We start from the raw sequence: 26,645 nt of genomic DNA, 5'->3' as shown, positions 1-26,645 counted from the left end.
GATGTGGCTTTTTCAATTCCTCTTGGATGATTGAGAGTTTCCTCTCACGTATCCATCCCATTCTGCTTTTCCTTTCTTTAAAAAAATTTTTTTTAATGTTTATTCATTTTTTGAGAGAGAGAGAGAGACAGAGTGTGAGTCAGGGAGGGGCAAAGAGAGAAGGAGACACAGAATCCGAAGCAGGCTCCAGGCTCTGAGCTGTCGGCACAGAGCCCGACGTGGGACTCGAACTCAGGAACCCTGAGATCATGACCTGACCTGAAGTAGGACGCTTAACCAAGTGAGCTACCCAGGCGCCCCTCATTTGGCTTTTTCCATTGACCTGACATCTTCCTCAACCTTCCGATGGGATACTGGGGAGGGAAGGGCACTGTCTTTGCCCCAGCAGTGAGGAGCTTGGTGCCGGAGCCCTTCTGGAAGGGATACCATCTGCCTTGCTTTCTGGATAACTGTAAGGTGCTGTGCTGTAGCCTGCCTCAGTATCCTGACGTCCTACTGGAGAGAAAGCACTTACGGTCCAAGGGACATCGACGATCTCTTACTAAAGTTTTCCCAGAAAAAGGTGATGAAATGCTTGTGCCTTATATTATAGTGCCCTTGAAATACCAGTGCTTGACCCATGCCCGGGCTCACATAAACTGCGTTCCCCTAACTTTATGGGGCTGTCTCTATAGAGTGCTGGACGTGGTCATTCTGTTATAAACAAGGATTTTTTTTTTTTTTTTACGTAAACATGAATTCTGTTAAAAATTAGGAAAGGATTATGACCTCACTGTTGGGTCTGGACATCAGAATGACACCACTAAAATGTCTGGAATTTGGGGAAGCCAACCTGAGGAGGCTTTGGGTTCTGGCCTCTCTGAGGTTGCCTTCTTTCCAGGGTATTTAAAATCACACAACTAGAGAGGGTAGTTGGCTGTCTCGAGTGTTATACTGAAGAAATAATTCGCTCAGTGCTTTTGTGTACTACATTCTGTGCGGAGCATCTTGGGTTCGTCTGGGGGATTGGGGTGGAGGCTGCGATTGATTAGTGATGTCTGGCATGGGTGAGTGGAGGGTAAGAAAGGAAAGAAGGGAGTTAGTTGGTGAGTATTCAGAGAGCACTGCGTGATGTATCTGACTGATCAATGGGGCAAACAAACATTTTGTTCAACTCAGGTATTTGAGTTTTTACTGGTCACTTTCACTGTCCAGCCCCCCCCCAACCGCATGCACACATCTGCCACCTTGTGCAGCTCAAGAAGTCACCCCATGTGAGCTTTGGGGTTGAGTGTAAGGTGCTGTGTGGGGCACACAGAGAGCTGTGCAGCTGGGAAAGGGGGAGTGGGGCCCCTATGCCTACCTGGATGCAAGGTTTGATTCCAGCACGTTGGTTACACAGGGTGAGGATGTTATCCAAGGCTGGGCAAGGCTAGGTGTGGTTCTGGGAGGGGATTGGGGAATCTCCATCAGGGAGCAGGACTCAGGGGAGCCCATTTACAGGATCCAGGCGTGGAGTAGACCCTGGCCCCTATGTTCCAGTTCTGGGGGAAGGGCTGGTCACTTGTCTCTCTCCTTGAGCCCGAGGATGATGCAGGGTAACCAGAATGGTCCCTAGAGGACCCCACAGTCCCTATGGCCCGAGCCGCCACAGGCTGACTAGGAGACCTTCTGTAGGGTATCTGGGATGAGTGGCCATTGACCCACGGGCACCTGTCTCCACCAGGGGATGTTAGGGCAATCCAGGGTACGGTGGACTCCAACAGCTGCAGCCCCGTCCTGAATCTGGAAAGGTAACAAGCCTAAGGCTGCCCATGTTCTTTCATTTATCAAACATTTATTGGACACCTACTGTGTGACAAGCCTCATAGTTCATGGTTGAAAGACATAGCTTCTGCTAACAAGGAATCCACAGTGTAGTTGGTGAGATAACTTAGTTCATCGTAATGCTATAGATGTAGATTTTCTATGAATAAAAGGAAACTTTGTAAATATAAGAGTATAAAGAAGATAATTAACTCTAATCCTACTTCCTGGAAATAACATTCCTATTAACATCCCTTCTGCCCTTTTCACCCGTGTGTGTGTGTGTGTGTGTGTGTGTGTGTGTGTGTTCTACATGTTTGAGATAATTCTATAAATAAGGTCTTATATCCCTGTTAACATTTTCTTCTATTTGTTGAGGGTTATGTGTGTTATATGCTACATGACGGAGCTAACTCTGTAATAAAATTTTGTATTGTGGTGTATCAGTTGTAGACTCAGTGACTGAAAATAAGTTCATAATTTCTCATGATCGGTGGGTGCCTGTGTTGGTGACATCTGGGCTCACTCATGTAGCTGGGATGGAAGGTCCAACAGGGCCACACCCACCCTTCTGGCTTGCAGTTCTGGCAGATGCCTGGGTACCTCATGTCCTGTCATTCTTCAGTAGGCTAGACTAGCCTCTTCACGTGGTGGTTTCAGAGCAGTGAACCAAGGAGGCAAAAAGTAGAAGCTATAGTGTCTCCTAAGGCTTATTTAGCGTCTGGAGTTGAATAACGTCACTTCGACCACATTCCGTTGGGTAAAGCAAGTCACAAGGCTCGTCCAGATTCAAGGGTTGGAAAACAGACTCCAACCCTGATGGCAAGAGAGGGAAAGTGGCACTGCAAAGGGGCATGGGCACAGAAAGATTGGTTCACTGAAAGCCATTACTGGAACAACCTAGAATTCCCTGCAGTTATGAAAATCACTGTGTTTAATATTTCATCACTTTAATATTTCATCGCTTATCCACATCATTAAAGCCTATTTGTTAGATACAATTTTTAGAGCATGCATGTTTCCTCTTAACTTCTTTGTGAGAGGGTTAGGTTTTAGTTAATTTCCCCGTTAACGCTGCAGTAAACATGCTTGATGCTTTGCCAAGTTTTCGGAGTCCTTGAGGAGACCTTGCTGGGTCAAAGCACAGGGACCGGTGAAGACTCGTAATACCTATGGTCACAGCCCTTTCTGAAAGTTGTGCTATTTCACAGTGCTGCCTCAAGCGTGCCCATCCCACCTCCCCCTCGCCAGCTTCAATGCATTATTGATTTTCAAAGAAATCATTGCTAATTTGATGGATTAAACACCACAATCTCCTTCTTGTTTTTGTGTACATTTTTTGTTCTTTTATGAGATAAAATGTTTTTACATATTGAATAGACATTTGTGTATCCCATCTGTGAACACTTTCTTCCTGTCCTATGCTCATTTATGTACATTTCTTGATGATATTCTTGAGATCCTCATAGGTTGATTTATTAAGTAAGCTTTATCTGACATTGGCCTTGGTTTTTTCCATTTTACTGTGTGCCATTTGATTTTGTTTCTGTTTATCTACAGTTTTTTTTGAATGAAAAAGTATTCCTTTTTTTTAATATTCTTTTAAAACGTAGGCTATCTTGGGGTACCTGGGTGGCTCCATCATTTAAACACCTGACTTTGGCTCATGTCATGATCTCATGATTTGTGCGTCCGAGCCCCGCATTGGGCTCTGTGCTGACAGTGCAGAGCATGCTTGGGATTCCCTCCTCTCTCTCTCTCTCAAAATAAATGAATAAACTTTAAAAACTGTAGGATATCTTTCAGCTAAAAATCAGATGGCTATTTACCTTTATTCTTTTTTTATTTTCCTGGATTTCATGGTTTTGTGTGTGGAGTGGGGAGTGTGTAGTATTGTGTGTGTGTTTTAACTTTCAGACTGTTGAGACCACCTGGAATGAATTGGTAAATAAACCCCAAACTCTTATCCCTCTACTGTGAAGTGAGGATGTGTTTTCCATCTCATCCCTATTTAATTGTTCCAGTGCCACTAATCCAGGAATTCTTCCATTTGGCATTGATTTTTGATGCTACTTTTTAAAAAAAAAAATAGATTTTCTGTTTTCTAAGGTGTGTTTGTGGGCTTTCTGTCTTGTTCAGCTGATTTTTTTCTTCGTCCGCCCCGATACTACACAGACAATGATTGCGGCTTTATATTGTTTTATTATGTAATTGTGGCGGTGCTTCCTCATTATCCTTCTTTTTCAAAACTTCTTGACTATTTTTGTTTAATTCTCCCGGAGGTACTTGAGAATCATTCTGTACAGTTCTGAAAATGGGCCCCGCTGGGATTTGGGTTGTAACTGCATTATATTTATCGACTAGCTTGTTGCAATCTGACATCCTTAATATATGAAGACTTCCCATCCAAACACATTGTACATACTGCTCCATTCATTTGAGCCCTTTAAAATATCTCTGCAGGACTTTGTGGCTTTTCTTCTGGTTTCTCAATATTTCTTGTTCAAGTTAAACTTTGCTATTTTAATCTTTTTGGTTGCTTTTTTGGAATGTGTTCATGCTTCCCATTATGTCTTCTCACTGGTCATTTAAGTTGTATGGGAAATACGTTAATTAAAAAAATGTGTTTTTTATTTTTTAATTTTTTTAATGTTTATTTATATTTGAGGGAGACAGAGCGCAAGTGGGGAAGGGGCAGAGGGAGAAGGAGTCAGAACCCAAAGCAGGCTCGAGGCTCTGAGATGTCAGCAGAGTCCTGACGCAGGGCTCAAACTCAGGAACCATGAAATCATGATCTGAGCCACCCAGGTGCCCCTATATATGTATATATGTGTGTATATACATATATATATAAACATTTAAATAAACATCATATATATGTACATACATATATATGATACATGTACATATGTACATATGTACATATGTACATATGATACATATGATACATATGTACATACATACATATGTACATATGATACATATGATGTACATATGTACATATGATACATATGATACATATGATATATGTATGTACATATATATGATAAACATATCATCATGATAAACATGTTTATCATCATATATATGTATGTACGTATATATGATGCTTATTTATTTTGAGAGACACAGGTAGAGCAAGAGTGGGGGAGGGGCAGGGAGAGGGAGAGAGAATACCAAGCAGGCTTCATGCTGTCAGGATGGAGCCCAATGTGGGACTCGATCCCACGACCCGTGAGATCATGACCTGAGCTTAAATCAAGAGTCAGACACTTAACTGACTGAGCCACCTAGGTGCCCCTAAAAAAATATATTTTTATTGATTTAAATGTGGCACTGAGGCTACATAAATAGCTTGCAATTGAGAACAGTTAAACAATACAGAAGAATATTGAATAAAAATGAAAGACCCCCTTGGTGCCTCTTTCCCATCCCACTCCCTGCTTGAGAGCCAGCCATTTTTTTTTAAATTTTTTTTTGATGTTTATTTATTTTTGAAGGAGAGACAGAGTGAGAGGCGGAGGGGCAGAGAGAGAAGGAGTCACAGAATCCGAAGCAGGCTCCAGGCTCCGAGCTGTCAGCACAGAGCCCGACATGGGGCTTGAACTCATGGAGTATAAGATCATGACCTGAGCTGAAGTCGGACACCCAACCGACTGAGCCACCCAGGTGCCCCGAGAGCCAGCCATTTTTAATGATTAGGCAGTGGTTACAGACAATTAGCAGTGGATTATTCTAGACCTTTGTCATTTGCATATGCATATATTTTTTTTAACCTTTATTTATTTTTGAGACAGAGAGAGACAGAGCATGAATGGGGGAGGGTCAGAGAGAGAGGGAGACACAGAATCAGAAGCAGGCTCCAGGCTCCGAGCTGTCAGCACAGAGCCCGACATGGGGCTGGAACTCGTGAACCACGAGATCATGACCTGAGCCTCATGACCTGAGCCGAAGTCGGACACTTAACTGACTGAGCCACCCAGGCGCCCCATGCATATGCATATTTTAACATAAGTGGGATCCTACTGTCCTTTCAAAGCATAGAGCTCTATTTTAGTTCTGTTAACCATGCTCCTTGGGTAGGTGGTTACTTATAGTCTACACTTCGTTCTTTTCCCAGAATTGGATACCAGAATCCAAATTTCTGGGTCAAGGGTTTGTGCAGTTTTTTTTTTTTTTATTCCCAGGGGATCAATGCAACAAAGGTTTATTTCTCAGTCCTCCTGTAGGTGCAGGGATGGTTGGTGGGGTGTTCAGTGCCACCCAGTCCCTCAGGGGCCCAGGCCTATGTTGGAGGCTGGACTATTCCTTACCTGCAACCAGAAGCAACTCAGGGCATCCTTGGGTACTAACTAGCTTGAAAGAGAGAGAGCAGGAAGTGGAATGCTATTGTTCAGAAAACACACACATTGTTTCTGCCCAGGGTCCCTTTGGACTCAGCCAGTATAATGTGACTCTATATACCCTGTGTGTGGCAGGGGTCATTTAAAACATTTTAAGATGTCTATTAAACGTGCTTTAAAATTTTCTGTAGGTACCCAATTACCCTCCCTAGAGGAGACACCATTTTACACTGTGACCAAGGGCACGCGTGGTTGTCTTTTTCCCCACACCCTTGCCAACATATATTATCAACCTTATTTCTGCCTAACTCTCTCATTGTTTTGTTTTTATATTTCCTGATGAAGGATGAGATCGACCTTCATTTTTAATTTGTTGTGTTCATTCTTAATTCTTTGAATTTTTTATCTTTTTTTGGCCCATTTTTATTGGTTTTTAATTTTTTCAATTGATTTAAAAGTGTTTTTTTAATAGTCTGGATATCAACCCTTTGTTATATATGTCAGTATCTCATCAATCTGTCATTTGTCTTTTTTTTTTTTTTAATTAATGAGCCTACATTGACACATCATTATCACTCAAGGCCTGTAATTTACATTAAGGCCACTCTTGGTATTATACATGCTATGGGTTTGGAGACCTGTATATGACACGTGTCCAGCATTATACTGCACAGAGTAGTCTCACTGCCGTAAACTTCTCTGTGTTCCCCCAGCCCATGGCAGCCATGGATGGTATATCTAAGCGTATCTGGGTCTCTGTTGGTGTCCATTCGCTCTTTAATTCCTGTTGTAGGTAAATTGTCTTTTCACTTTTTTTTCTTTTTTTTTCCTGTGTTTGGCTAGAAGTTTACCAGTTTTATAATGCTTTCAAAGGACTAGCTTTTGATTTCATTGATATTCTCTGTAATCTTACTGTTTTTAAGTTCATTTATTTTTCTTACATTTGTTTCTTTTCTTACATTTATTTTCTTCTTTCTGCTAGCTTTGAGTGTAATTTGTTCATTGTAGTTTTTTAAGGTGGAGGCTTAGACTTTTCTTCTTTTCTTAGATAAGCACAGAATGCTATAAATTTCCCTCTGAATGCTGTTTTACCTGCCTCCCATGAATTTGAATATGTTACCTTCTTTTCACTATTATTTAGTTTAAAATATTTTAAAAATTTTTCTTAAGACTTTTTTGCCCCATGGGTTAATTTTAGAAGTATGTGTAAGGGTGAGATTTCCAGATGTATTTTTTTTAATTGGTAGTTTCATGTTGTTATGGTCAGAGAACACAGTTTTAATGATTTCTATTCAGAACTTTCTATGGTTTGTTTTATGGCCCAGAGTGTGGTAGTTCTCTGTGTGCACTATGTTTTTAAAGTATTTTGTTTCCTTATTGATTTATATTTTCTTCCTCTGTTAATTACTGAGAGTAATGTTGAAATCTCCAACCATAATTGTGTATTTTTGTCTAAATCTTCTTCCAGTTCACTCAGTTTTGCTTCATGTATTTATAACTTTGTTAAGTGCATAAAAATTTTGGACTGTAGGGGCGCCTGGGTGGCGCAGTCGGTTAAGCATCCGACTTCAGCCAGGTCACGATCTTGCGGTCCTTGAGTTCGAGCCCTGCGTCGGGCTCTGGGCTGATGGCTCAGAGCCTGGAGCCTGTTTCCGGTTCTGTGTCTCCCTCTCTCTCTGCCCCTCCCCCGTTCATGCTCTGCCTCTCTCTGTCCCAAAAATAAATAAACGTTAAAAAAAAAAATTTTTGGACTGTATATATTCTTAGAAAATGGACTCTTTTATTGTTGTGTTATGTTCCTATTTTTCTTTAGTTTTATTCTTTGTCTTGAACTCTACCTTGTCTGATATTAATATAACCATCCAAGCTTTCTTTTCATTATTGTTTCACAGTATATTTTCCCATCATTTTACTTGTACCCTAGCTATGTCTTTATATTAAAAGATTACTTACAACAGCATATAATAGAAGGGCACCTGGATGATTCAGTCCGTTAAGCTTCTGACTCTTGATTTTGGCTCAGGTCATGATCTCATGGTTTGTGAGATTGAGCCCTGCATTGGGCTTTGCCCTGACTGTGTGGATCCTGCTTGGGATTCTATTCTCTGTCTCTCTCTCTCTGCCCCTCCCCTGCTTGCTCACATTCTCTCTTTCTCAAAATAAATAAACAACCCCCCCCCCCCAATAACAGCATATAGTGGAGTCTTGCTTTTCATCCAGTTTGACCATAAGAGTTTTTTAAGTTGATGTTCATGCCATTTACATTAATATAATTATTTATATAATGGTATTAAAATCTTGCATTTTGCAAGCTGTTTTTTATTTGACCCATCTGTTCTTTGTTTCATTTTTTTTCTGCTTTTTCTGTCCTCAGGTGAATTAAAATTCTCATGATGCTTTTTTTTAACCTTCACAATTATTTATACCTCCTGTTTATGTTTTCAAATATTTGCCCTAAAGTTTACATATCTTTACCCAGTTTACCCGCATGTAGCTTACACTGTTTCACATGTAGTTTTATGATCTTGCAACAGTATATTTCCATTCCTCTCCCCCTTCTGTCTTATTGTTGTCTTTCACATTACTTTCACATTTGCTATGAACATACATATGTCATTGCTCTTTTTACTTAAGACATTTAACTTTAGAGAAATTCAAGGTAAGAAAAATTTGTATTTTTACCTTCATTTATCCCCCTCCCAGTGTTCTTTATTTCTTTGTGTAGATCCGAGTTCCTGTCTGGTGTCCTGTTCCTTCAATCTGAAGAATTTCCTTTAAAATTCTGTGTAGAGTAGATTTACTGGTGGTGAAGTCCCTTAGTTTCTGTCTGAGAAATCTTGCTTTTTCTTTATGGAAGATATTTTTGCTGGAAATCAAGTTGTTGATTGATAGTCTTTTTTTTTTTTATTACTTTGAAGATATTATTTCTCTCTGTGCTGTCATGCACACGTTTTGTTTGTTTGTTTTCAGTGTATATATATGTTTATTATCTTAAAATAACCTTTTTCTTTTTTTATTATTATTTTTTATTTTTTATACATTTTATTTTTTAATTTATATCCCAGTTAGTTAGCGTATAGTGCAATAATGATTTCAGGAGTAGATTCCAGTGATTCATCCTCTCTGTGTACCACCCAGTGCTCATCCCAACAAGTGTGTTGCTCAATGCCCCTTGGCCATTTATTCATCTCCTCAACCTCTCCAGCAACCCTTAGTTTGTTCTTTATATTTAAGTGCCTCTTATGTTTTGTCCCCCTCCCTGTTTTTGTATTATTTTTGCTTCTCTTCCCTTATGTTCATTTGTTTTGTGTCTCCACATATGAGTGAAGTCATATGATATTTTTCTTTCTCTGACTGATTTTGCTTAGCATAATACCCTCTAGTTCATCCACGTTGTTGCAAATGGCAAGATTTCATTCTTCTTGATTGCCGAGTAATACTGCATTATATATATATACCACATCTTCTTTATCCATTCATCTGTTGATGGACATTTGGGCTCTTTCCATACTTTGGCTGTTGTTGATAGCACTGCTATGTCATGCATGGTTTTTGATAAGAAATCTGATGTAATAGTTATTTTTGTCCTTTTATATGATATGTGTTCTTTCTCTCTGATGGCAAAATTTTCTCTCTGTATTTTGTTTTTCTGCAGTTCCAGTATGCTATGACTTGGTATATTGTATTATATTATGTTCTTTTTTGGGGGGAGCATTTATCCTGCTCTGGGGATTAGTGGTCTTGTACTATCACTAATTTTCAACATTTTTGTCTATTCATATTTGAAATTTTTTTCTGCCCATTCTCCCTTTCTTCTCACTCTGGGATGCCAATGACACCTATGTCACAGTATTTGGTTTTGTTCTACAGATCTTAGATACCCTTCCCCCCACCTCTGTTCCCAACTTTTAAACATGTGTTTCTATTTGACTAATTTCTATTGATGTACCTTCAAGTTTTATGATTTTTTTCATTAGTTATGTTGACTCTCCTGATCACTATCAATTGCAATTCTTATCTCTTTTGTTATGGTCTTGATTTCTTGCATTTTTACTTGATGATTTCTTATAGTTTCTTTAAGAATTTTTTTAGGAATTTAAAAAAATTCTTTAAGAATATTTCATTAGGATAATTTTTCTTTAAGAAAATTCCACTGAATTTTCCCATCTGATCTTGCATTTTTCACCTTATCCATTAGAGCTGGTATCCAGGGGCATCTACTTGAGATAAGTGTCCTCTTTAGTCTCTCTCTGCAAGCATCTGAGATTCTGAGCTAGTTGTTTTTTTCTCAGTACCTGCTCTCTGATGAGTTTTAGATAAGTCATGAGCATAGGTTTGTCTGGATCTTTATTGTTGTAAAGTGGGGAGCAGTGCTTTCTTCTAACTCCACATATTGAGTAGAAAATGGAGGGCCAGTCCTTAGATTTTTCTTATCTATCCTTTTTTTGTTGATTCACAATTTTATTAGAACAAATTGAGAAATTATGGCTTGTGTGATTTCTGTTTTTCTAGTGTGTTGACATTTTCCTTGCAGTGTAATATATCCTTGTTTTTGTGAGTACTTAATGCATATTTGAAGAGAATGTGTTGTTTCATTTTGGAGCAAAGTTGATAGTGAATTATTAATATTACTTTTATACTTAATCATTTGCTAAATTTTATACATTCTGGTCGAATTTTATATCACATTTTTAGACATATAAGATATGTAATCATATTATCTACAAATAATGATAATTTTGACTTTTTTCCTATCTTCATGTCTCCTTTTCCTATTTAATATTTTCTTGTGCTGTTCCTTTCACCCAAAATAGCTCAATAACGAAATCATTATATATCTCTTTGTTTTGATCTTGACTATAGTGGGAGTGCCTATTACATTTTATTGTTAACATTGATGCAAACTGCTAATTTAATATAGCTTTTTTTGTTATATATATTTTTAGTCTCTTTTTTTTCAAGGGAAGATGGTCTGGAGTGAATTTAAAATTTGGGTAATTGACTGTTAATGCATCTATTAAGAGCATGTCATTTTTCCTTCTTTTACCAATTAATGTGAAACTTATCTTGGTACTTTTAAAATTTAACCATCTGTAACTGCAAGATATTTTATTCTTTAAATATATTATTTCTTTTGAATGTTCTTGTTCAGTGCGTTTGGAAGCTTTTCATTTTTTCTCTCTGCACTAAAATAATATCTGTACTATTGGAACTACCTATATCTTAAATATCTGAAAGATTTTTGGGTAGTCTTATTTTAGTTTAGAACCTTTTCTTAGGAAATTATTTAATAATTACCCATTTTTCCCTGTAGTTATCATTCTGTTCAGATGTTTAATTTTAGTAACTATATCTGTTTCTTTCCAATTTCAGTTTTTTTCTGAGTCATTTTTGCTAATGTGTATATTATTTTACAATATGCATATCACCCAGCATTTCAAACTTTCACCATATTAGAGTACATGGTATTGCATGCATTTAATTTCAATCTGTTATATTCTCATTTAATTTATGATTAATTTTATTTGTATTTTCTCTATTTCTTCTTCAGTGGGATTGATCAGTAATTCATCCATTTTATTGCTTTGCCTCAAGAATCAGTTTTTGTATTATCATGTTTTGATTCCCTTGTCATTTCCTTTACTGTACATTTTAAAGATATTTTCTTAATGGTACTGTGGGGTTTACCACTAACATCCTAAGTTTTGATTTCAGTGTAGCTGCAATATCATAGAAAAACTCAGCTTATGTACAGATCCCTCCACCTGTTTTTATTATTATCACTAATTATATCTTTATATAATGTACCCATTAACGTACATATGTAATTATTGCTGTATTCATTTGTCTTAAATCATACAGGAAACAAAAAGTTACAAATCAAAAAATACAGTAATGCTGGATTTTATATTTACTTATTGCTTATCATTTCTGGAGTTTTTTATTTCTTCAGATGGCTTCAATTTACTACCTTTCATTTTAGCCTAAAGGACTCCTTTTAGTATATATTGTAGGGCAGGTCTAATAGAGATGTCATTACCTCAGTTTTATTTATCTGGAACTATCATAATTTTTCTCTTCATGTAATGTAGATGTAAAATTCTTGGTTGACAGGTTTTTTTACCCAGTACTTTAGATATGTGGTTCCACTGCCTTCTTGCCTCCATAGTTCCTGATGAGAAATTAACTGTTAATCTTGTTGAGGACCTCCTGTACATGATGTGTTATTTCTCTCTTGCTGCTTTTAAGATTCTCTCTGTGAATTTGTCTTTCAACTATTTGATTATAATTTGTCTCCTGTCGATCTCTTTGAGATTATCCTACTTGGAATTTGTTGAACTTCTTAAACGTATAGACATATATTTCATAAAATTTGGAAAATTTTGGCTCTTATTTCTTCAAATATTCCATTTGCCCATTTCTTTTTCTCCTCTCTTTTATTGTGTGTATGTTGTTACCCTTGATGGTGGCTTAAAGATCTCTTGGGCTGTGGTTTTTTTTTTTTCCATTTTTTTCCATTCTGCTCAGACTGGATAATTTCAGTTGAGCTACCTTCAATTCTTCCTTCTGTCTGCATAAATCTTCTAGTGAAACTCTCTGGTGCAATTTTCATTTAAGCTGTTATAATTTTCAGATCCCAAATTTCTATTTGGTTCCTTTTTATGATTTTTAAAAATCTCTATTGATATTTTCTATTTGTCAAGACATTGTTATCCTCTTTGAAACCTCCTTGTCCATGGTTTCCTCTTGTTCTTTGAGCATATTTAAGACAGTTGATTTTGAAGCCTTTGTCTAGCAAGTCCAATGTCTATCCTTCCTCAGGAATAGTTTCTGTTTATTTTTTCTGTTAATGAAGGGCCATATTTCCTTATTTGAGTGCTTCATAGCTTTTTTGTTGAAAACTGGACAGTTAGAATGTTATAATATAGTCACTCTGGAAATCATACTCTTCCCCCTCCTCAGGCTTGATTTTGTTTCTTGTTGTGGGCTGTTGATGTTTGTTTAGAGACTTTTCTAAGCTCTTTTTGTAAGGTCCATATTCTTCGTCATGTGTGATTTCTGAAGTCTCTGTTCCTTTAGCTTGTGCGAAGTTATTTATAACAGATATCCTTGTATTCCAGGAGAAATAAATATAGAAATAAAGAATAGAAAGGGAGAAAGAAAGAAAGAAAGAAAGAAAGAAAGAAAGAAAGAAAGAAAGAAAGAAAGAAAGAAAAAGGAAGGAAGGAAGGAAGGAAGGAAGGAAGGAAGGAAGGAAGGAAGGAAGGAAGGAAGGGGAAGGAAGGAAGAGAAAGAAAGGAGAGAAAGAGCGACTGTCCTAGATTCATTCTGTTGGGACATTCCTTCAGTGCCTGGCCAGGCCATTTACAACTGCCTTAGTTGTCACTTGTCCTTGCACTAAGCCTCGAGATCAGTCAGAAGTGAAAAGTGTAGGTCTGGCTTAAGTCTTTTCTGAGCATGCATTCTGTCCTGGGCAAGTGCGTAGCTTTCTAAATTTCCAGTATACATGGGCACTTTTGAATGCTTTACTTTTATGAAGAAACCCTCCAGCTTTTCCTCCCAGGCTTTCTGTGCATCTATTGTTTTTCTCAACAGCACTCTTTTGCCCCAGTTGGCAGCAGATTGTTCACTTGCCTTACATTGTTTTGAAAGAATGACTCTGCATAGCTACTTTTCCAACCCCAGTAGGTTTCAGGATTAACAAAATGAAAGCAAGTGCTTGTATCTGTCTTTCAGGTAGCCCAAAGACCAGTTAGAACAAGCACAGTTCTTTGAGGATAAGGTCTTCTCTGCTCTCTCCAGAACCAAGGATCATGGTCCTACCCTGGGAATGTGGGCCGCCATGTTCAAGACTGCTGATGAGCTGGAGAATGGGAGGGTCATGGGCAAGCAAAATTGACGCAAAGCTTTCCTGATGTTTTTAAGTTGTGTTTTTCTTGATTTAGTGTTTGTTTGGTTGCTATTAACTTTGTTTTCCAGAATTCTGAAAGAGTTGATTCTGATGTTTTTGCTTGATTTTTGGTGTTTCTCTGGAGGGGCAGGCTTTTAGAACTGCCTACTCTTCCATTTTTGCTCTTTATTTTCATTTTTTGAATGTCAGTAGGTTCATATTTGGTGTATTTTCTAGTTTGTTAATTTGGTATTTATTCTTTCCTCTTACTTCCCAAGAGTGATTTTTCATTTACTGATTAGTCAGTGTTGATATTGAACTCCTCCTTCCTTCCTCCCTTCCTCCTTTCCTCCCTTCCTCCCTTCCTCCCTTCCTCCCTTCCTCCCTTCCTCCCTTCCTCCCTTCCTCCCTTCCTCCCTTCCTCCCTTCCTCCCTTCCTCCCTTCCTTCCTTCCTTCCTTCTTTCCACATCCCAACTACTTTGATAATACGTGTGTGTTCAGTTTTTACTTTTTAAAAAATTATTATTATAAATTTTCTTAGGCCTTCATCTGATGGTTGCTGATTTTACCAGTTACCATTATTTTTTTATTTGTAAACTTGTTTAGGATTTATTTTTAAATTGTGCTTTCATTTAGTGTTGTAGCATTGCATTTAGAGAACACAGTTTGTACAATATTTTCTTTCTGGCATTTATTAATTTTTCTCTCATATTTTAGTTTATAATCAATTTTTATAAGTGTTCCAAAGTGGTTTTCTGTAGATTTTTTTGGTAGATTTTATATTCTTTACAAATTATGAAGTTAAAAGTTTTTGTTTATACAAATACCTGCAATATTTACTAGAATGCCTATCATATTTACATTATTCAGATTTCTTATATCCCTAGTTTCCATCTGCTTGATTTCTCCATGTATTGAGTTTAAGTCTTAAGTTCAAATTGCTTCTGTCAATTTCTGTTGAATTTTTTAGTGATTGTTTGATCTGTTATGTGCTGTAGAAAAGTTCATGCCTATTATATATTTAGTGAATATTTTTAATTTAAAATGTCTTCATTTTGCTCCTTAATTTTACTTTGATATTCTGTACAAATTTTGGTACTGCCTGATATGTCTTTGCTCATTCTTTTCATTTCTATCACTAAGCAAATAAGTACATAATGAGTGCTTAAAATTTGTTAGGTTTTATGATTGTGGTTACTATTCAGATTCTTTTTTGTCTTTCGTTTCATTATACAATTGTGTATACTAAATGCTACACTTATACTTTTTAAAAAACATTTGGAATAATTATAGACTTTTGGAAGAACTATGAAGATGGGGCACAGAGTTCCCGTCTCCCCTTAAACCAGTTTTCACAGTTACTTACATTTTATACCATGTACATTTATCGGAACTAAGAAATTGACATTGGTGCTGCATTATGACCTAAACTGTGGACTTCATCAGGATTTCACCAGTATTTCACGGACATCCTTTCCTGTGTCACAATCCGGTCCAGAATACCACATTGAATCTGGTTGTTACTTTCTCAGTGTCCTCTAGTCTGAGACAGTATCTACATCTTTCCTTGCATTACAAGACCTTCGTAGATAGTTTCTCAGTGTGAGTTTGTCTAGTGTTTCCTCATGAGATGATGGGTTTGGGGAATTACACTGCAGAGGGAAGTGCCCTTGCAAGTGAACCGTGTCAGGAGTATACACAGCATCAGCATGATTTATCATGGACGACATAGCCTTGATCACGGTCTTTGCCATATCTCTCCTCCACTGTAGTTACTGTTTTTCCCTTCACATACTCTACTCATTAGAAAGAAGTCTTTAAGCCCTGTCACTCAAGGGGAGAGGAATTAAGCTCCAGCCCCTAAAGGAGGGAATATCAGTAGGTGGGCATCTGTTACAATTACCATGGTGGTCAGTAAGTATGTTGGGGGATATTTTGATGCTATCCAAATATCTCATTTCTCTTCAAAATGTTACCCACTAATTTTAGCATCTGTCTGTGGATCTTTCCTATAGCAATTATTTCTGTGGTATTCTGGTGGTGATTTTTCTATTTCCCTTATTCCTTTTTTACATTCCTTATGTGGAATTCTTCTGTAAGGGATATTGGTTATTTTCTCCCCTGCTTGTTTGTTTCTTCCAGAGTCAGCAAACCTTTTCTGTTATAGGCCAGATAGCAAATATTTTAGACTTTATGGACCATGCAGTCTCCACTACACAGCTAGCCCTACTTCTGTGGTTTGGAACACCCATAGATGATACATAAATGAATGGACATCGGTACGTCCCAATAAATCTTTATTATTAAAACAGGCATTGGGCCAGATTTAGTCTGCAGGCAACTTCTGATAAGTAATTCATTTATTTATATCAGATGAACTCACGGATATTTATGTTACTCCTTGGGTTGTAAGTGTAGTAATGTCACTATTTATTTTCTTATTCAAATTTTTCTAGCTTTGGCCACTGGGAGCTCTTTCAGTTGGTTCCTTTTGGCATTCTCCCATCATTCAAGGCTTGTTTATTTTAATTTTTAAGTAGTTATTTTCTGGCACTGCAGGATAGAGTCATTTTTTAAATGGATAGTTATGTATATTTTGTTCTTCACACAGGAGATCTTTTCCTCCTTCGTTTTCATATGAAGGCCCACCTCACCGGTTTTAGAATTCTTAAGTTTGCAATATTTATTTTTTTCAGTTTGTATCCTGGTATTTTAATGTTCTCTGAAGTCTGCCTAATTTTTTTGCCTACCATTTTGGAGAGTTGGGGTGTGAGAGTGCGGGGGTTTAATTTTTTGAAGTTAAGAAGTTCTGCAAGAAGAGAAATAAAGAAACAAAGTTGATTGATTCTCAACCTCGGCATTCCCCATCACTGACATCTTTCTTTCCTTTATTTATTTATTTATTTATTTATTTATTTATTTATTTATTTAATTTTTTTTATTTTTTTTTTCAACATTTATTTATTTTTGGGACAGAGAGAGACAGAGCATGAACGGGGGAGGGGCAGAGAGAGGGGGAGACACAGAATCGGAAACAGGCTCCAGGCTCTGAGCCATCAGCCCAGAGCCCGACGCGGTGCTCGAACTCACGGACCGCGAGATCGTGACCTGGCTGAAGTCGGGCGCTTAACCGACTGCGCCACCCAGGCGCCCCTCTTTCCTTTTTTTAAAGTCTTTAATGAGGTAATATTGTTAAGCGATTTTATTATTTATTTATTTATTTATTTATTTATTTTAATATGATATTTATTGTCAAATTGGTTTCCATACAACACCCAGTGCGCATCCCAACAGGTGCCCCCCTCAATGCCCATCACACACCCTACCCTCCCTCCCACCCCCCTACAGACTCAAGATGCAGGGATTTCTTCTGGTAGGACTCGTTAGTGTTTTGGCCTAGTTTGGTTTTGTTCCCCCTCTCCCAGACTTTACCTTGGTTGGATCTCTGTTAGCCCTCCTAGATAGATGTCTATTTGTCATGTTCCTCAAGGTCTTCTTTAAAGACCTCTGTGTCCTTGGAGAGCTTTTCAACTACACTGTCTCCATCATGGATTTGATTTTCTGCATGTTGATTCTGTCCTTTTCTGGTTCCAATGGGAATTTTATTTCTTTGCTTGTGTTTTTTCCTTTGGTTCCCTTACATCCTTTCTGATGTAAATGAGCCTTCTTTCATTTCAGCTTCCTGCTCAACCTATTGGTTTCATTTCATCTTTTACCTTTCTCTCTTTTCTAAAAACAGAGGTTGTATTTTCTGTCGTCTTTGAAAACATGACACAAATGCTATGTAAAAATGCGCAGTGGTGCTTTTCCTGGTGAGGGTTTTGCTGAGAACTTTTAGTGATGTTTGTGTTCGGATGTGTTTTAGAAGTTCTCATAAATATGTCCTGCAGTGATGTTGCTATTGCCGGGTTCTGTCTGCGTGTTCTTGATCAAGGAGCGGTCTCTCTGGTTCAGTGTTTCCCAGGAGAGGGGTGTGGGAATTCCTCTCGGTCCCTCATCACTTGGATGCTGCTGAATTTTTCACTTTAGACTCTCACCTGGAGGCTGGCTTAAATTATGTGGCTCTGAGCCAAAATTCTTGGTCTGGCATCTGTTTCTCTAGTGCGGTTTTGCTGGACTGGGTGGGAAACACTGCCTATTTATACTGCCTTCTCTGATTAGATAATCTGGAGCAATCAGTCTTCCAGACCTGAAACAGCCCATGCCTAGTTGCTTCCAGAACGTGTCCTGTCTTTATCCTTCCTGAAGACTTCATGCCCCAAGTTGTAGTGACGGGGTCCGCATGCCTTTCTGCCCCCACGGGAGTTATCCCAGGATGTTGGAAGGATGCAGAGAGGTCCTTGCAGATGTGGGCTAGGGGTCCAGAATCTGGGGATGTCTAGGGTTGAATGTGCTGGTGTATCCATGGGTACACAGCAGGCGTGGGCATCTTCCTTTATTCTTTCTTGCTTTGCTCTTGGCATTCAGAGGGCAAGGCATGAATTAGTAATGCAAAGTTTCTCGGTCCAACTCCCTCTGATGTGGGAGGCATTCCTTCGAGCGTCTGGAAAACCTTTGGTAACCCTGGGTTCCTGAGCTATTGTAATTTCATATACTGTTTTCATTTGGTGGGAAGCTGGGGTTAGGGAATATGAATGATAATTGGTCTGTTTCCATTTGAACCGATGGAGAATTGGAGCAGCCGTAGAGGGAGGCCCTCAGGGCAGTCTGGGAGAGTCAGGTGCAGGAGACTTACTCCTAAGCCACCTAAAGGTGATAGAGGTCTTCTGTGACCTTGGCAGTGCTGAGGACAAATGTCTGAAGCTATACATAAGCTGTCAGCCTCAGTCAGGTTGGGCCTACTGGACAAGAGGGGGTGATGGATGTAGTGTAGTCACTGAAAGTATGGGGTCCGGAGCCAAGATGCTTCTGACCAAGCCTTACCTCTCCACTGCTTGTCAGAGGTGAGGCCTTGGCCAAGGACCTTAACCTCTTGGTGCCTCAGTTTTATCCTCTGTTAAAAAATAGAGAGGGGATGCCTGGGTGGCTTAGTTGGTTGAGTGTCCAACTTTGGCTCAAGTCATGATCGTGCGGTTCGTGGGCTTGAGACCCGCATTGGGCTCTGTGCTGACAGCTTGGGCCCTGGAGCCTGCTTCGGATTCTGTCTCCCTCTCTCTCTGTCCCTGCCCTGCTTGCACTCTGTCTCTCTCTCTCTCAAAAATAAATAAACATTACAAAAAAGAGAGAGGGAGAGGTGCCTGGGTGGCTCACTTGGTTAAGCATCCATCTAAGTTGGTCTTGTGGTTTGTGAGTTCAAGCCCTGCGTGGGGCTCTGGGCTGATAGCTCAGAGCCTGGAGCCTGCTTCAGATTCTGTGTCTCCTTCTCTCTCTGCCCCTCTCTCTCTCTCTCTCTCTCTCTCTCTCTCATAAATAAATAAACATTAAAAAAATTTTTTTTAAGAGAGAGAGAGAGGGGCCACTGGGTGTCTCAGTCTGTTAAGCATCCAACTCTTGATTGTGGCTCAGGTCGTGATCTCATGGTTCATGAGTTTGAGCCCTGTGTTGGACTCTGTGCTGGCAGTGCAGAACCTGCTTCAGATCCTCTGTCCCCGTGTCTCTGCCTCTTGGCACGTGCTATCGCTCAAAAATAAATAAACATTAAAAAAAGAGAATGAAATTACCTGCCTTGTTGGGTTATTTCCAAGATTAAATGAGTTCACATATATAACATATGGTCAGTCTATGGGGATCACTTTCAGAAGTGGCTGGCATTTCGTCAATTCTGGATAAACGTTGGGTGGTGGTGTTTTTCGACTGGCCTGCTAGCAGAAGGCTGAAGAGGAAGGTGGGGAGGGACCTTTCTCCTTTCTGCTTGGAAAGTCCCCTCACTTCACCAGCTCAGATTTTCTCCACCTCTGAAGGCCCATCTTGGTGTTAGCTTAAATCGCTCTTTCTCAGGGGAGTCTTGCTACCCTTCTGATCTGAAGTAACCCCATTCCCTCCGCCGTTGTTTCCCGCGTGACATTATCTTCACCATCATTTGTTACCGTCATGTGTTACTTCAAGCTCGTTCATTTAAGGGCTGTGTCCCCCATTAGCCCGATGGTTTCCCAGGGGCGAGGTGTGGCCAGGGGGCCAAGGACTTGGGCTGAGGGGTCTGACGAACTAGAATTCCAATTTTGGCTAACCCCCTACTGACTGTGTGATCGAGGGAAGGTTTCCTACCTTCTCTGAGACTCAGTTTTCTCACCTTTCAAAGGGTGAGTATAATGTCCAGCTGCCTGCCTGGGTGCAGAGATCAAGTCTAAAACCTCATGAGTGCTTAGCACAGTTCCTAGAACAGCACGTACCAATAAAGGTGATTAACATCATTATCATTCCTAACGAGACAGCCATCCGCTCGACATCCTGGCAGTGGTAATAACTGCGTTGGAAGTTCCCTGCCATCCCCCCCTGCCACTTCCCCCTGTGGTAGAATATTGTCTCATACTGGCTGGGATCACAGGGAGTAAACGGTAATTAATGATTTGGTTGAGCTGTAAGAAACAGTTCAGGGTCTCAGATTGCTTATCTTTGAAAGGAGCCAGTGGGTGTGTGTGTGAGCGTACAAGGTTTTAATGCCGTTCATGTGTTTGTTACTCATTCCGAGGGGAGGGAGTTGATGATTGTTTCCATCTGGAGGGACTGAACTTCAGGTAGTGCAGGGCAGGTAAGGTGGGCGTGGTGCGTCAGGAACAGCACTACTGAGACCTGGAGGCCCAGGTGCGTGGTTTCAGCAGGTGTGAGGAGTTAGGGGTCAGCAGAGGAGGCTGGGAGAGGGTAAGGGGAAAGAAAGGATTTCCCCAGAGACTGTCGGAACCTGAGCAAGATCAAGTCCTAAATAACGTGGCCGTTGTTATCACCAGCACAGATTAGAATTCTGGTTCTGTTTGAGACTCTCCTGAGAAGAAGTGGAAAAGAGGGTCAGAGAACCTATACAGGGATGTAAGGAAGGGAATTCGGTCCTGGGAGGCTGCAGATTCCAAGTATGATGGGAAATTTGGAGCCAGCTTTCCTCTGAGCTCCCGGTGGGTATTTTCGTCTTTCAGAAAAAGCAGGTTCATTTTGTGTACCTCTTTTACAGATGGGGAGACTGAGGCCCAGAGAAGTTGGGCAACTTGTGCGGGTCATGTGGATAGAAAATGGCAGGGCCAACAGTTTCCCCACACACATTAGACTATTCGGGATGATCCCGTTAATACTATTTGTTGTTGGTATTGGGTTAATTTAAGGAGAAATGGCTGTCAAGGCACCCAGTGGCTTTGGGGACGGGACCAGAGGTGGAGGCAGACCCACTTGTGACTCTGTGACTCAGTCTTCCGGTAACTAGGAGGGAAGAAACCAAGCCCCCCACTCACAGTGTGGGCCTCAGTAGCCGCGTAGACACTGCACCCTTGCAACTCCCCAGGCTTCTTGAGCAGGACTGCTCTGCACAGCCATCTCCCACACTTGGAAGGACTTATGCAAGTAGGTTGACTGTCTCTTCAGGGAGGAGTTGGTTATCCTTAGGGGGGTCGTATTCCGCAAGGTGAGGAAACATTCTGCCTTTAGATACCACCAAGATTTGTATTCACAGGAGGATATGCAAGATTAAGTGACCTTTACTATGGAATGCAAAACTACTTACTTGTATATTCTCCACAGCCACCCTGTGAGATAGGTGCTGTTATTTCCCCCTTGCCTGGTGAGTCATCTGAGGCCCAGAGAAGTTTCATTTGCTCAAGAACACATAATAAAAGGCTTACCAGGGGATTTAAACCAGATAGTGTTGTTTCACAGCCTGTGTTCTTAAATACTATGCTAAGCTCATTTTGATGAGTGAGTGCCATCCATCATCTGCCCATTCATTTCTGAACTCATCTCTTTACCCACCTTTCACCCATCCAGCCAGTCATCTGTTCATTTATCTGTCCTTTTTTTCATCCACCCATCCCATGTGTTCATCTCTCTGCCAGCCATCCATTTTTCCTTTCCTTCCTCCCTCCCTCCCTCCCTTCCTTCCTTCCTTCCTTCCTTCCTTCCTTCCTTCCTTCCTTCCATCTATCCATCCCGTGATCCACCTATCTGTACATTCATCCACTCAGCCATCCATTTTCACACATCCACCCACCCACCTATCCATCGTGTTGGCTCTTTGTCTAACATGGTTTTCTGCTTTGTCCTGGGGAAGGAGTGTTCTCCATATGTTTTCTGAAGCTGGAGACCTCCCTGCCAGCACAAATCCCTTAGCTCCTAAGAAGTATCTGGGCTCACTCCTGATACTCCTAGGCTGGTGCTCTTGGGAATGCTGCTCTTTCAAGGCAGTGCCAGCTTGCTTATTCCCTGTTCCCTCTGTAAACCTGCAGAGGGTTTCCCCCTCCAAAGACCTCCCAAAGTGCAAAGGTGCAGGCTCCTCCAGAAATACTCTGGACTTTCTGAAGCATTATCACAAATAAATACTCAACTAGTCCCGTTCCTCGATCCAAAGATTGGGAGTTGGATTAGTTTGGCATGGTTTTACTTTTTTTAAACTGTTACAGAGTTTGTGTGATACATCTAAAAATTATGTAATGAATCTAAAACAGATGTTCACAGAGCATTTTGTAAGGAAAGGAGTTTTAATAGAAATAGGCCAATTTGATCGTAGATAAATCAATTAAGGAAACCATTTAAATTGTCTCTAAAGAAACAGTATTATGAAGAGGCAGCATGGCCTAGCTATTTGCATATTTATTAAGTGCAAAGCAATGAACATCGCTTAATTATTTTGCATAGCCTCTGTTGTACATAAACCATTGGGAGACAGTCTTTTCAAAGTTATTTTTTCTTTTTATTATGTAAAATTTTAAACAGAAAAATGCAAACATGTAAACATAAACAGTCATATAGTGAAACCCCATGTATTTGATAGCCATCTTGAAATATGATCGACTATACGTGTATTGATTTCTCCCTTCTCGCTTTGTTTTTCTTTTCATGAGTTTCAAGGACATATTCCTCACTTATTAATTTCATGGGGTCAAAATCCCATGATTTTGAATGTAGTTGTTTTATTTTTTCACTGAAATTTAGCTTTTTTAGGGTAGAGCGTTGGGTATTTTCTGTCGGTTGTTTTTTTTTGTTTTGTTTTGTTTTTTAATTTAAAAAATTTTACATCTAGGGTCAAGTTGGCAGGGTAGTAAACGACCCTCACATGCTCTTCCCCTGGATTGACCAGTTATTAGCATCAAGACTGGCATTTTCCTAACCGTGTTCTTCCAGGAGATTACTTGAAGGCAGGGATTTTCATAACTTTGAAGGTATGTGGACAGTTAGCACAGAGTTTTAGAGCCAGATGGATAGAGGTTCAGACCTCACCTCTGCCACCGCTTAGCCCTGCCTGGTAGGCAGTTTACCTCATACTCAATCACTTCATCTATCAAACAGGAAAAACAGCAGTTACACCCATGGGGTTATGCAAGGCATATAATAGGCTCTCAGCGAGTGTTACCTATCACCTGGCCTACCAGCTGTACCCTTCATGTTGTGGGGAGGGGCGGTTGAGTTTTGTTGATGCAAGTCATTTTTGGTCAGTATGGAAGATTTTCGTAGTAGAGAGAGTTGGTTTGGCCTGTGATTAAGAAAATAAGTCTGGGGTAAGAGTGGTTCAAATCCCAGCTCTGCCCTTACCAGCTTGGAACTTGGTTAAGTGACTTAATCTCCCTGAAGCCTTGTTTCCTTAAGTATAAAGTGGGGATAAGAACGAATCCGTACTGACTGCACTGGGTTGTTGTGAGGGGAAAATGACTTGGGAGCGTCCAAGCCCAGCATTTAGTCACTCCAATGAATGTGACTAATCGTTCCTATTATTATAAATAAGGATACATTAGCATAGTGCCTACCATGTGAATGCTCAATAAATGTTGCTCGCTATAAGTAAGGGTGAAAAAGTCACACTGTAATGGTCTCCAAACGTCTGATTTTACTTCAGTGCAGTGAAAAGAATAAAGATCTTTAGTGAAAGCTCGTGCTGTGATTTCAAGCAAGAGTAAGCCTGGGAAGGACAGGCAGGTGCCACCAGCCAGGCATGGCCTCACACAGTTGTCATGGGAAACAGCCGAGTGCCTTTGGTTCCATTCAGTGATGTCCTAAAATAAACCAGCCTTCTTGAACGCTCCTGGAAGTGTCAGCTTCCGATGTTGAACGGCCTGTCCCCTGGCCCGTGTGTCTCTGTCCTCAGGGCTTTGTGCGGTTGTTGCCAGGGCCTGACTTCTTTCCTCCGCCCTTTTTTTCTCTCTCTTCCCTGACTCTCTTATCTCGTACCTCAGGTCGAAAGGATTGTAGACAAGAGGAAGAACAAGAAAGGAAAATGGGAGTATCTCATCCGATGGAAAGGCTACGGCAGCACGGAGGACACGTGGGAGCCAGAGCACCATCTGTTGCACTGTGAGGAGTTTATCGACGAATTCAACGGGCTGCACGTGTCCAAGGACAAAAGGATCAAGTCAGGGAAGCAGGCCAGCACCTCCAAGCTCCTGCGTGACGGCCGAGGCCCGTCGGTTGAGAAACTCTCCCACAGACCTTCAGAGTCCGGGAAGAGCAAAGGGACTTCCCATAAACGGAAGCGGATCAACCCCGCCCTGTCCAAGCCGAAGAAAGGGTATTCGGCCAAGCCCCCCGCAGGAGGTGACAGGGCCGCCAAGACGGTGTCTTACAGGACTACCCCCAGTGGTTTGCAAATAATGCCGCTGAAAAAGGCTCAGAATGGGATGGAGAATGGGGACGCCGGTTCCGAGAAGGACGAGAGGCACTTTGGAAACGGCTCCCATCAGCCTGGCTTGGATTTGAACGACGTCAGAGAGCAAGACCTGGCGGAGTGTGGTGTGAACCACGCGGCACCGGCAGAGAACGGGCTCGGTACGTGGCTTGTCTTTGTCTTGTGTTCGCTTCTGGCTGGGGTGGCCGGGCACTTTGCATGCAGCCTGGGGGAGTGCTTGAGACCCCGACTCTTAGCTAGGCGGTCATTCCTCTTCCGGCTCGCTCACCGAGAGTCGTGTGGACTTGGTCGTAGGCCCACACTGGTTGCAGACGCCTGTGCATGTGTGAAGGCCAAGCCACAGACGCTCCCTTACTACTCGAACACACCCAAGGCCATGGTAACCCCTCGAGAGCCCCTGTTCTGGAGGGCAGCTCAAAGTCCTCACCCACCGGGACCTGAGACTCGTGTCCCCAGAGGGCGGGCCAGTGCCTCTCCAGGGTAGAACGCGCCTCCTAGAGGCTTTGCTTTCGAGCTCATTGAGCCCCCACCCCCAAAACCGTGTAGCCCAGAAAGGCGGGGTCTGCCCCTCTTCTCAGACCCAGTTTGGACTTGAACTTCTCCATGCCAGTTCTTCAGCTGGAGCCTCTGCCCCTCCTCTATCACTAGCATGGGTGCTCTGGCCCCATGTCCAGGGTGGGTGTGAGAGCGCCCTGACCCCGTCCTATGCTAATTCTCTGGGTTTGCACCTTCTTACTCCACCCTGGAAACGGCACAGCAAAGGCACAGAATTCCTCTCTCTTACCAAGCCCCCACAGGCAGAGTTAAGGAAAGAGGAGGCAAAAGGTCATTAACGCTCCCAAGCCTGACGTTTCCTTAATGGTGAAGTTACTCCTTGACTGGGCCTCAGTGGCCTGGGTCCGCCAGGCCATCTGTACCTGTTTCGTGCACCCCCTCATTTCTCGGATATCCGTGTGCCTTGGTGGTGACATTTCCCTCTTGAGCTGCCAGAACCCTAAGCCTTGGCATAAGCGTGGACGACCCGTTCCCGACCGAGCGGGGACATCTGATGCCCTGGGTGGAACTAGAGTGTGTGTGGGAGTAAGGTAAAGGACGCAGGTGGGATGGGCTGGCAGCGCTCCCAGGAGGGGCTGATGGAGCCGATGCCCAGCAGCGCGACGGTGATTTCAGAGTTCAGAGCGCTCAGGGCACGCCCTGCTGCAGAGAGAGCCCCGCGTCTTGAGGGAATCTTGCTGGGGAATCTGAGGCCTTTCTCCAGAGAGAGGGATTTCACCCAAACAGGATTTATTTAGCAGTGTCTGCCCCAGATTGACTCATGTTTCCGTCTGGGGATCCCTGATGCTGACATGACTCTGCCTGCTAACATATGTAAAAGCTGTTTGTTTTAAAAATTCATCTCTCGGGGAGGAGTGGGCTTGTGTAAATGAGGCCTGGCATAAACATCCGTGTCTGACGTTCCGCGACAGCTGCCGGCGGGAGAGGGATTCCCCGGCTCGGGGAGGGTGGCTGGCGGGCCGGTCGTCTGAGGCTCCTTGGGTGTGGGTGCAGGGGACCCGGGGGTGACTCCTGGGTCCCCGGCCGGCCGGCACGGTCCCCGGTCCTGCTTCGAATGTGGCCGCCTTGGGAGTGGGAGGAACAGCACGGGGGAGGAAGGCTCGTGGACTGTAGCCGCCAGACTGCAGGGGGAAGCGGGGAAGCCGGACGCGGAGAGAAGGGCAGATGGAGGTAGGCCTCTCCTTCCACACGACTTTCCGAAGTTGCCCTCCATCTATGGGCCTGGTCGGTGCCCTCTGGTTTAAGATCTGCCGGTGGGGCGTGGTACCCCCCCACCCCCCCAGCAGGAGGAAAGGCCAAGGATGAGCCTGCTGGGAT

The 26,645-nt window shown here is 41.6% G+C and overlaps 1 protein-coding gene across 1 annotated transcript in view; it reads left to right on the top strand.

The window, feature by feature from the left end:
- Nucleotides 1-26,645, top strand: part of CDYL2 (chromodomain Y like 2) — a 168,313-nt gene that overhangs the window by 88,224 nt on the left and 53,444 nt on the right. The window contains exon 2 of the mRNA XM_023244944.2: nt 24,325-24,913. Coding sequence (XP_023100712.1) covers nt 24,325-24,913 — 589 coding nt within the window. The remainder of the gene's footprint in view (nt 1-24,324; nt 24,914-26,645) is intronic.

Source organism: Felis catus, chromosome E2, assembly GCF_018350175.1.
Source record: "Felis catus isolate Fca126 chromosome E2, F.catus_Fca126_mat1.0, whole genome shotgun sequence".
Classification (NCBI taxonomy): Eukaryota; Metazoa; Chordata; class Mammalia; order Carnivora; family Felidae; genus Felis; species Felis catus.
This window is presented reverse-complemented; position numbering and strand designations above follow the sequence as displayed.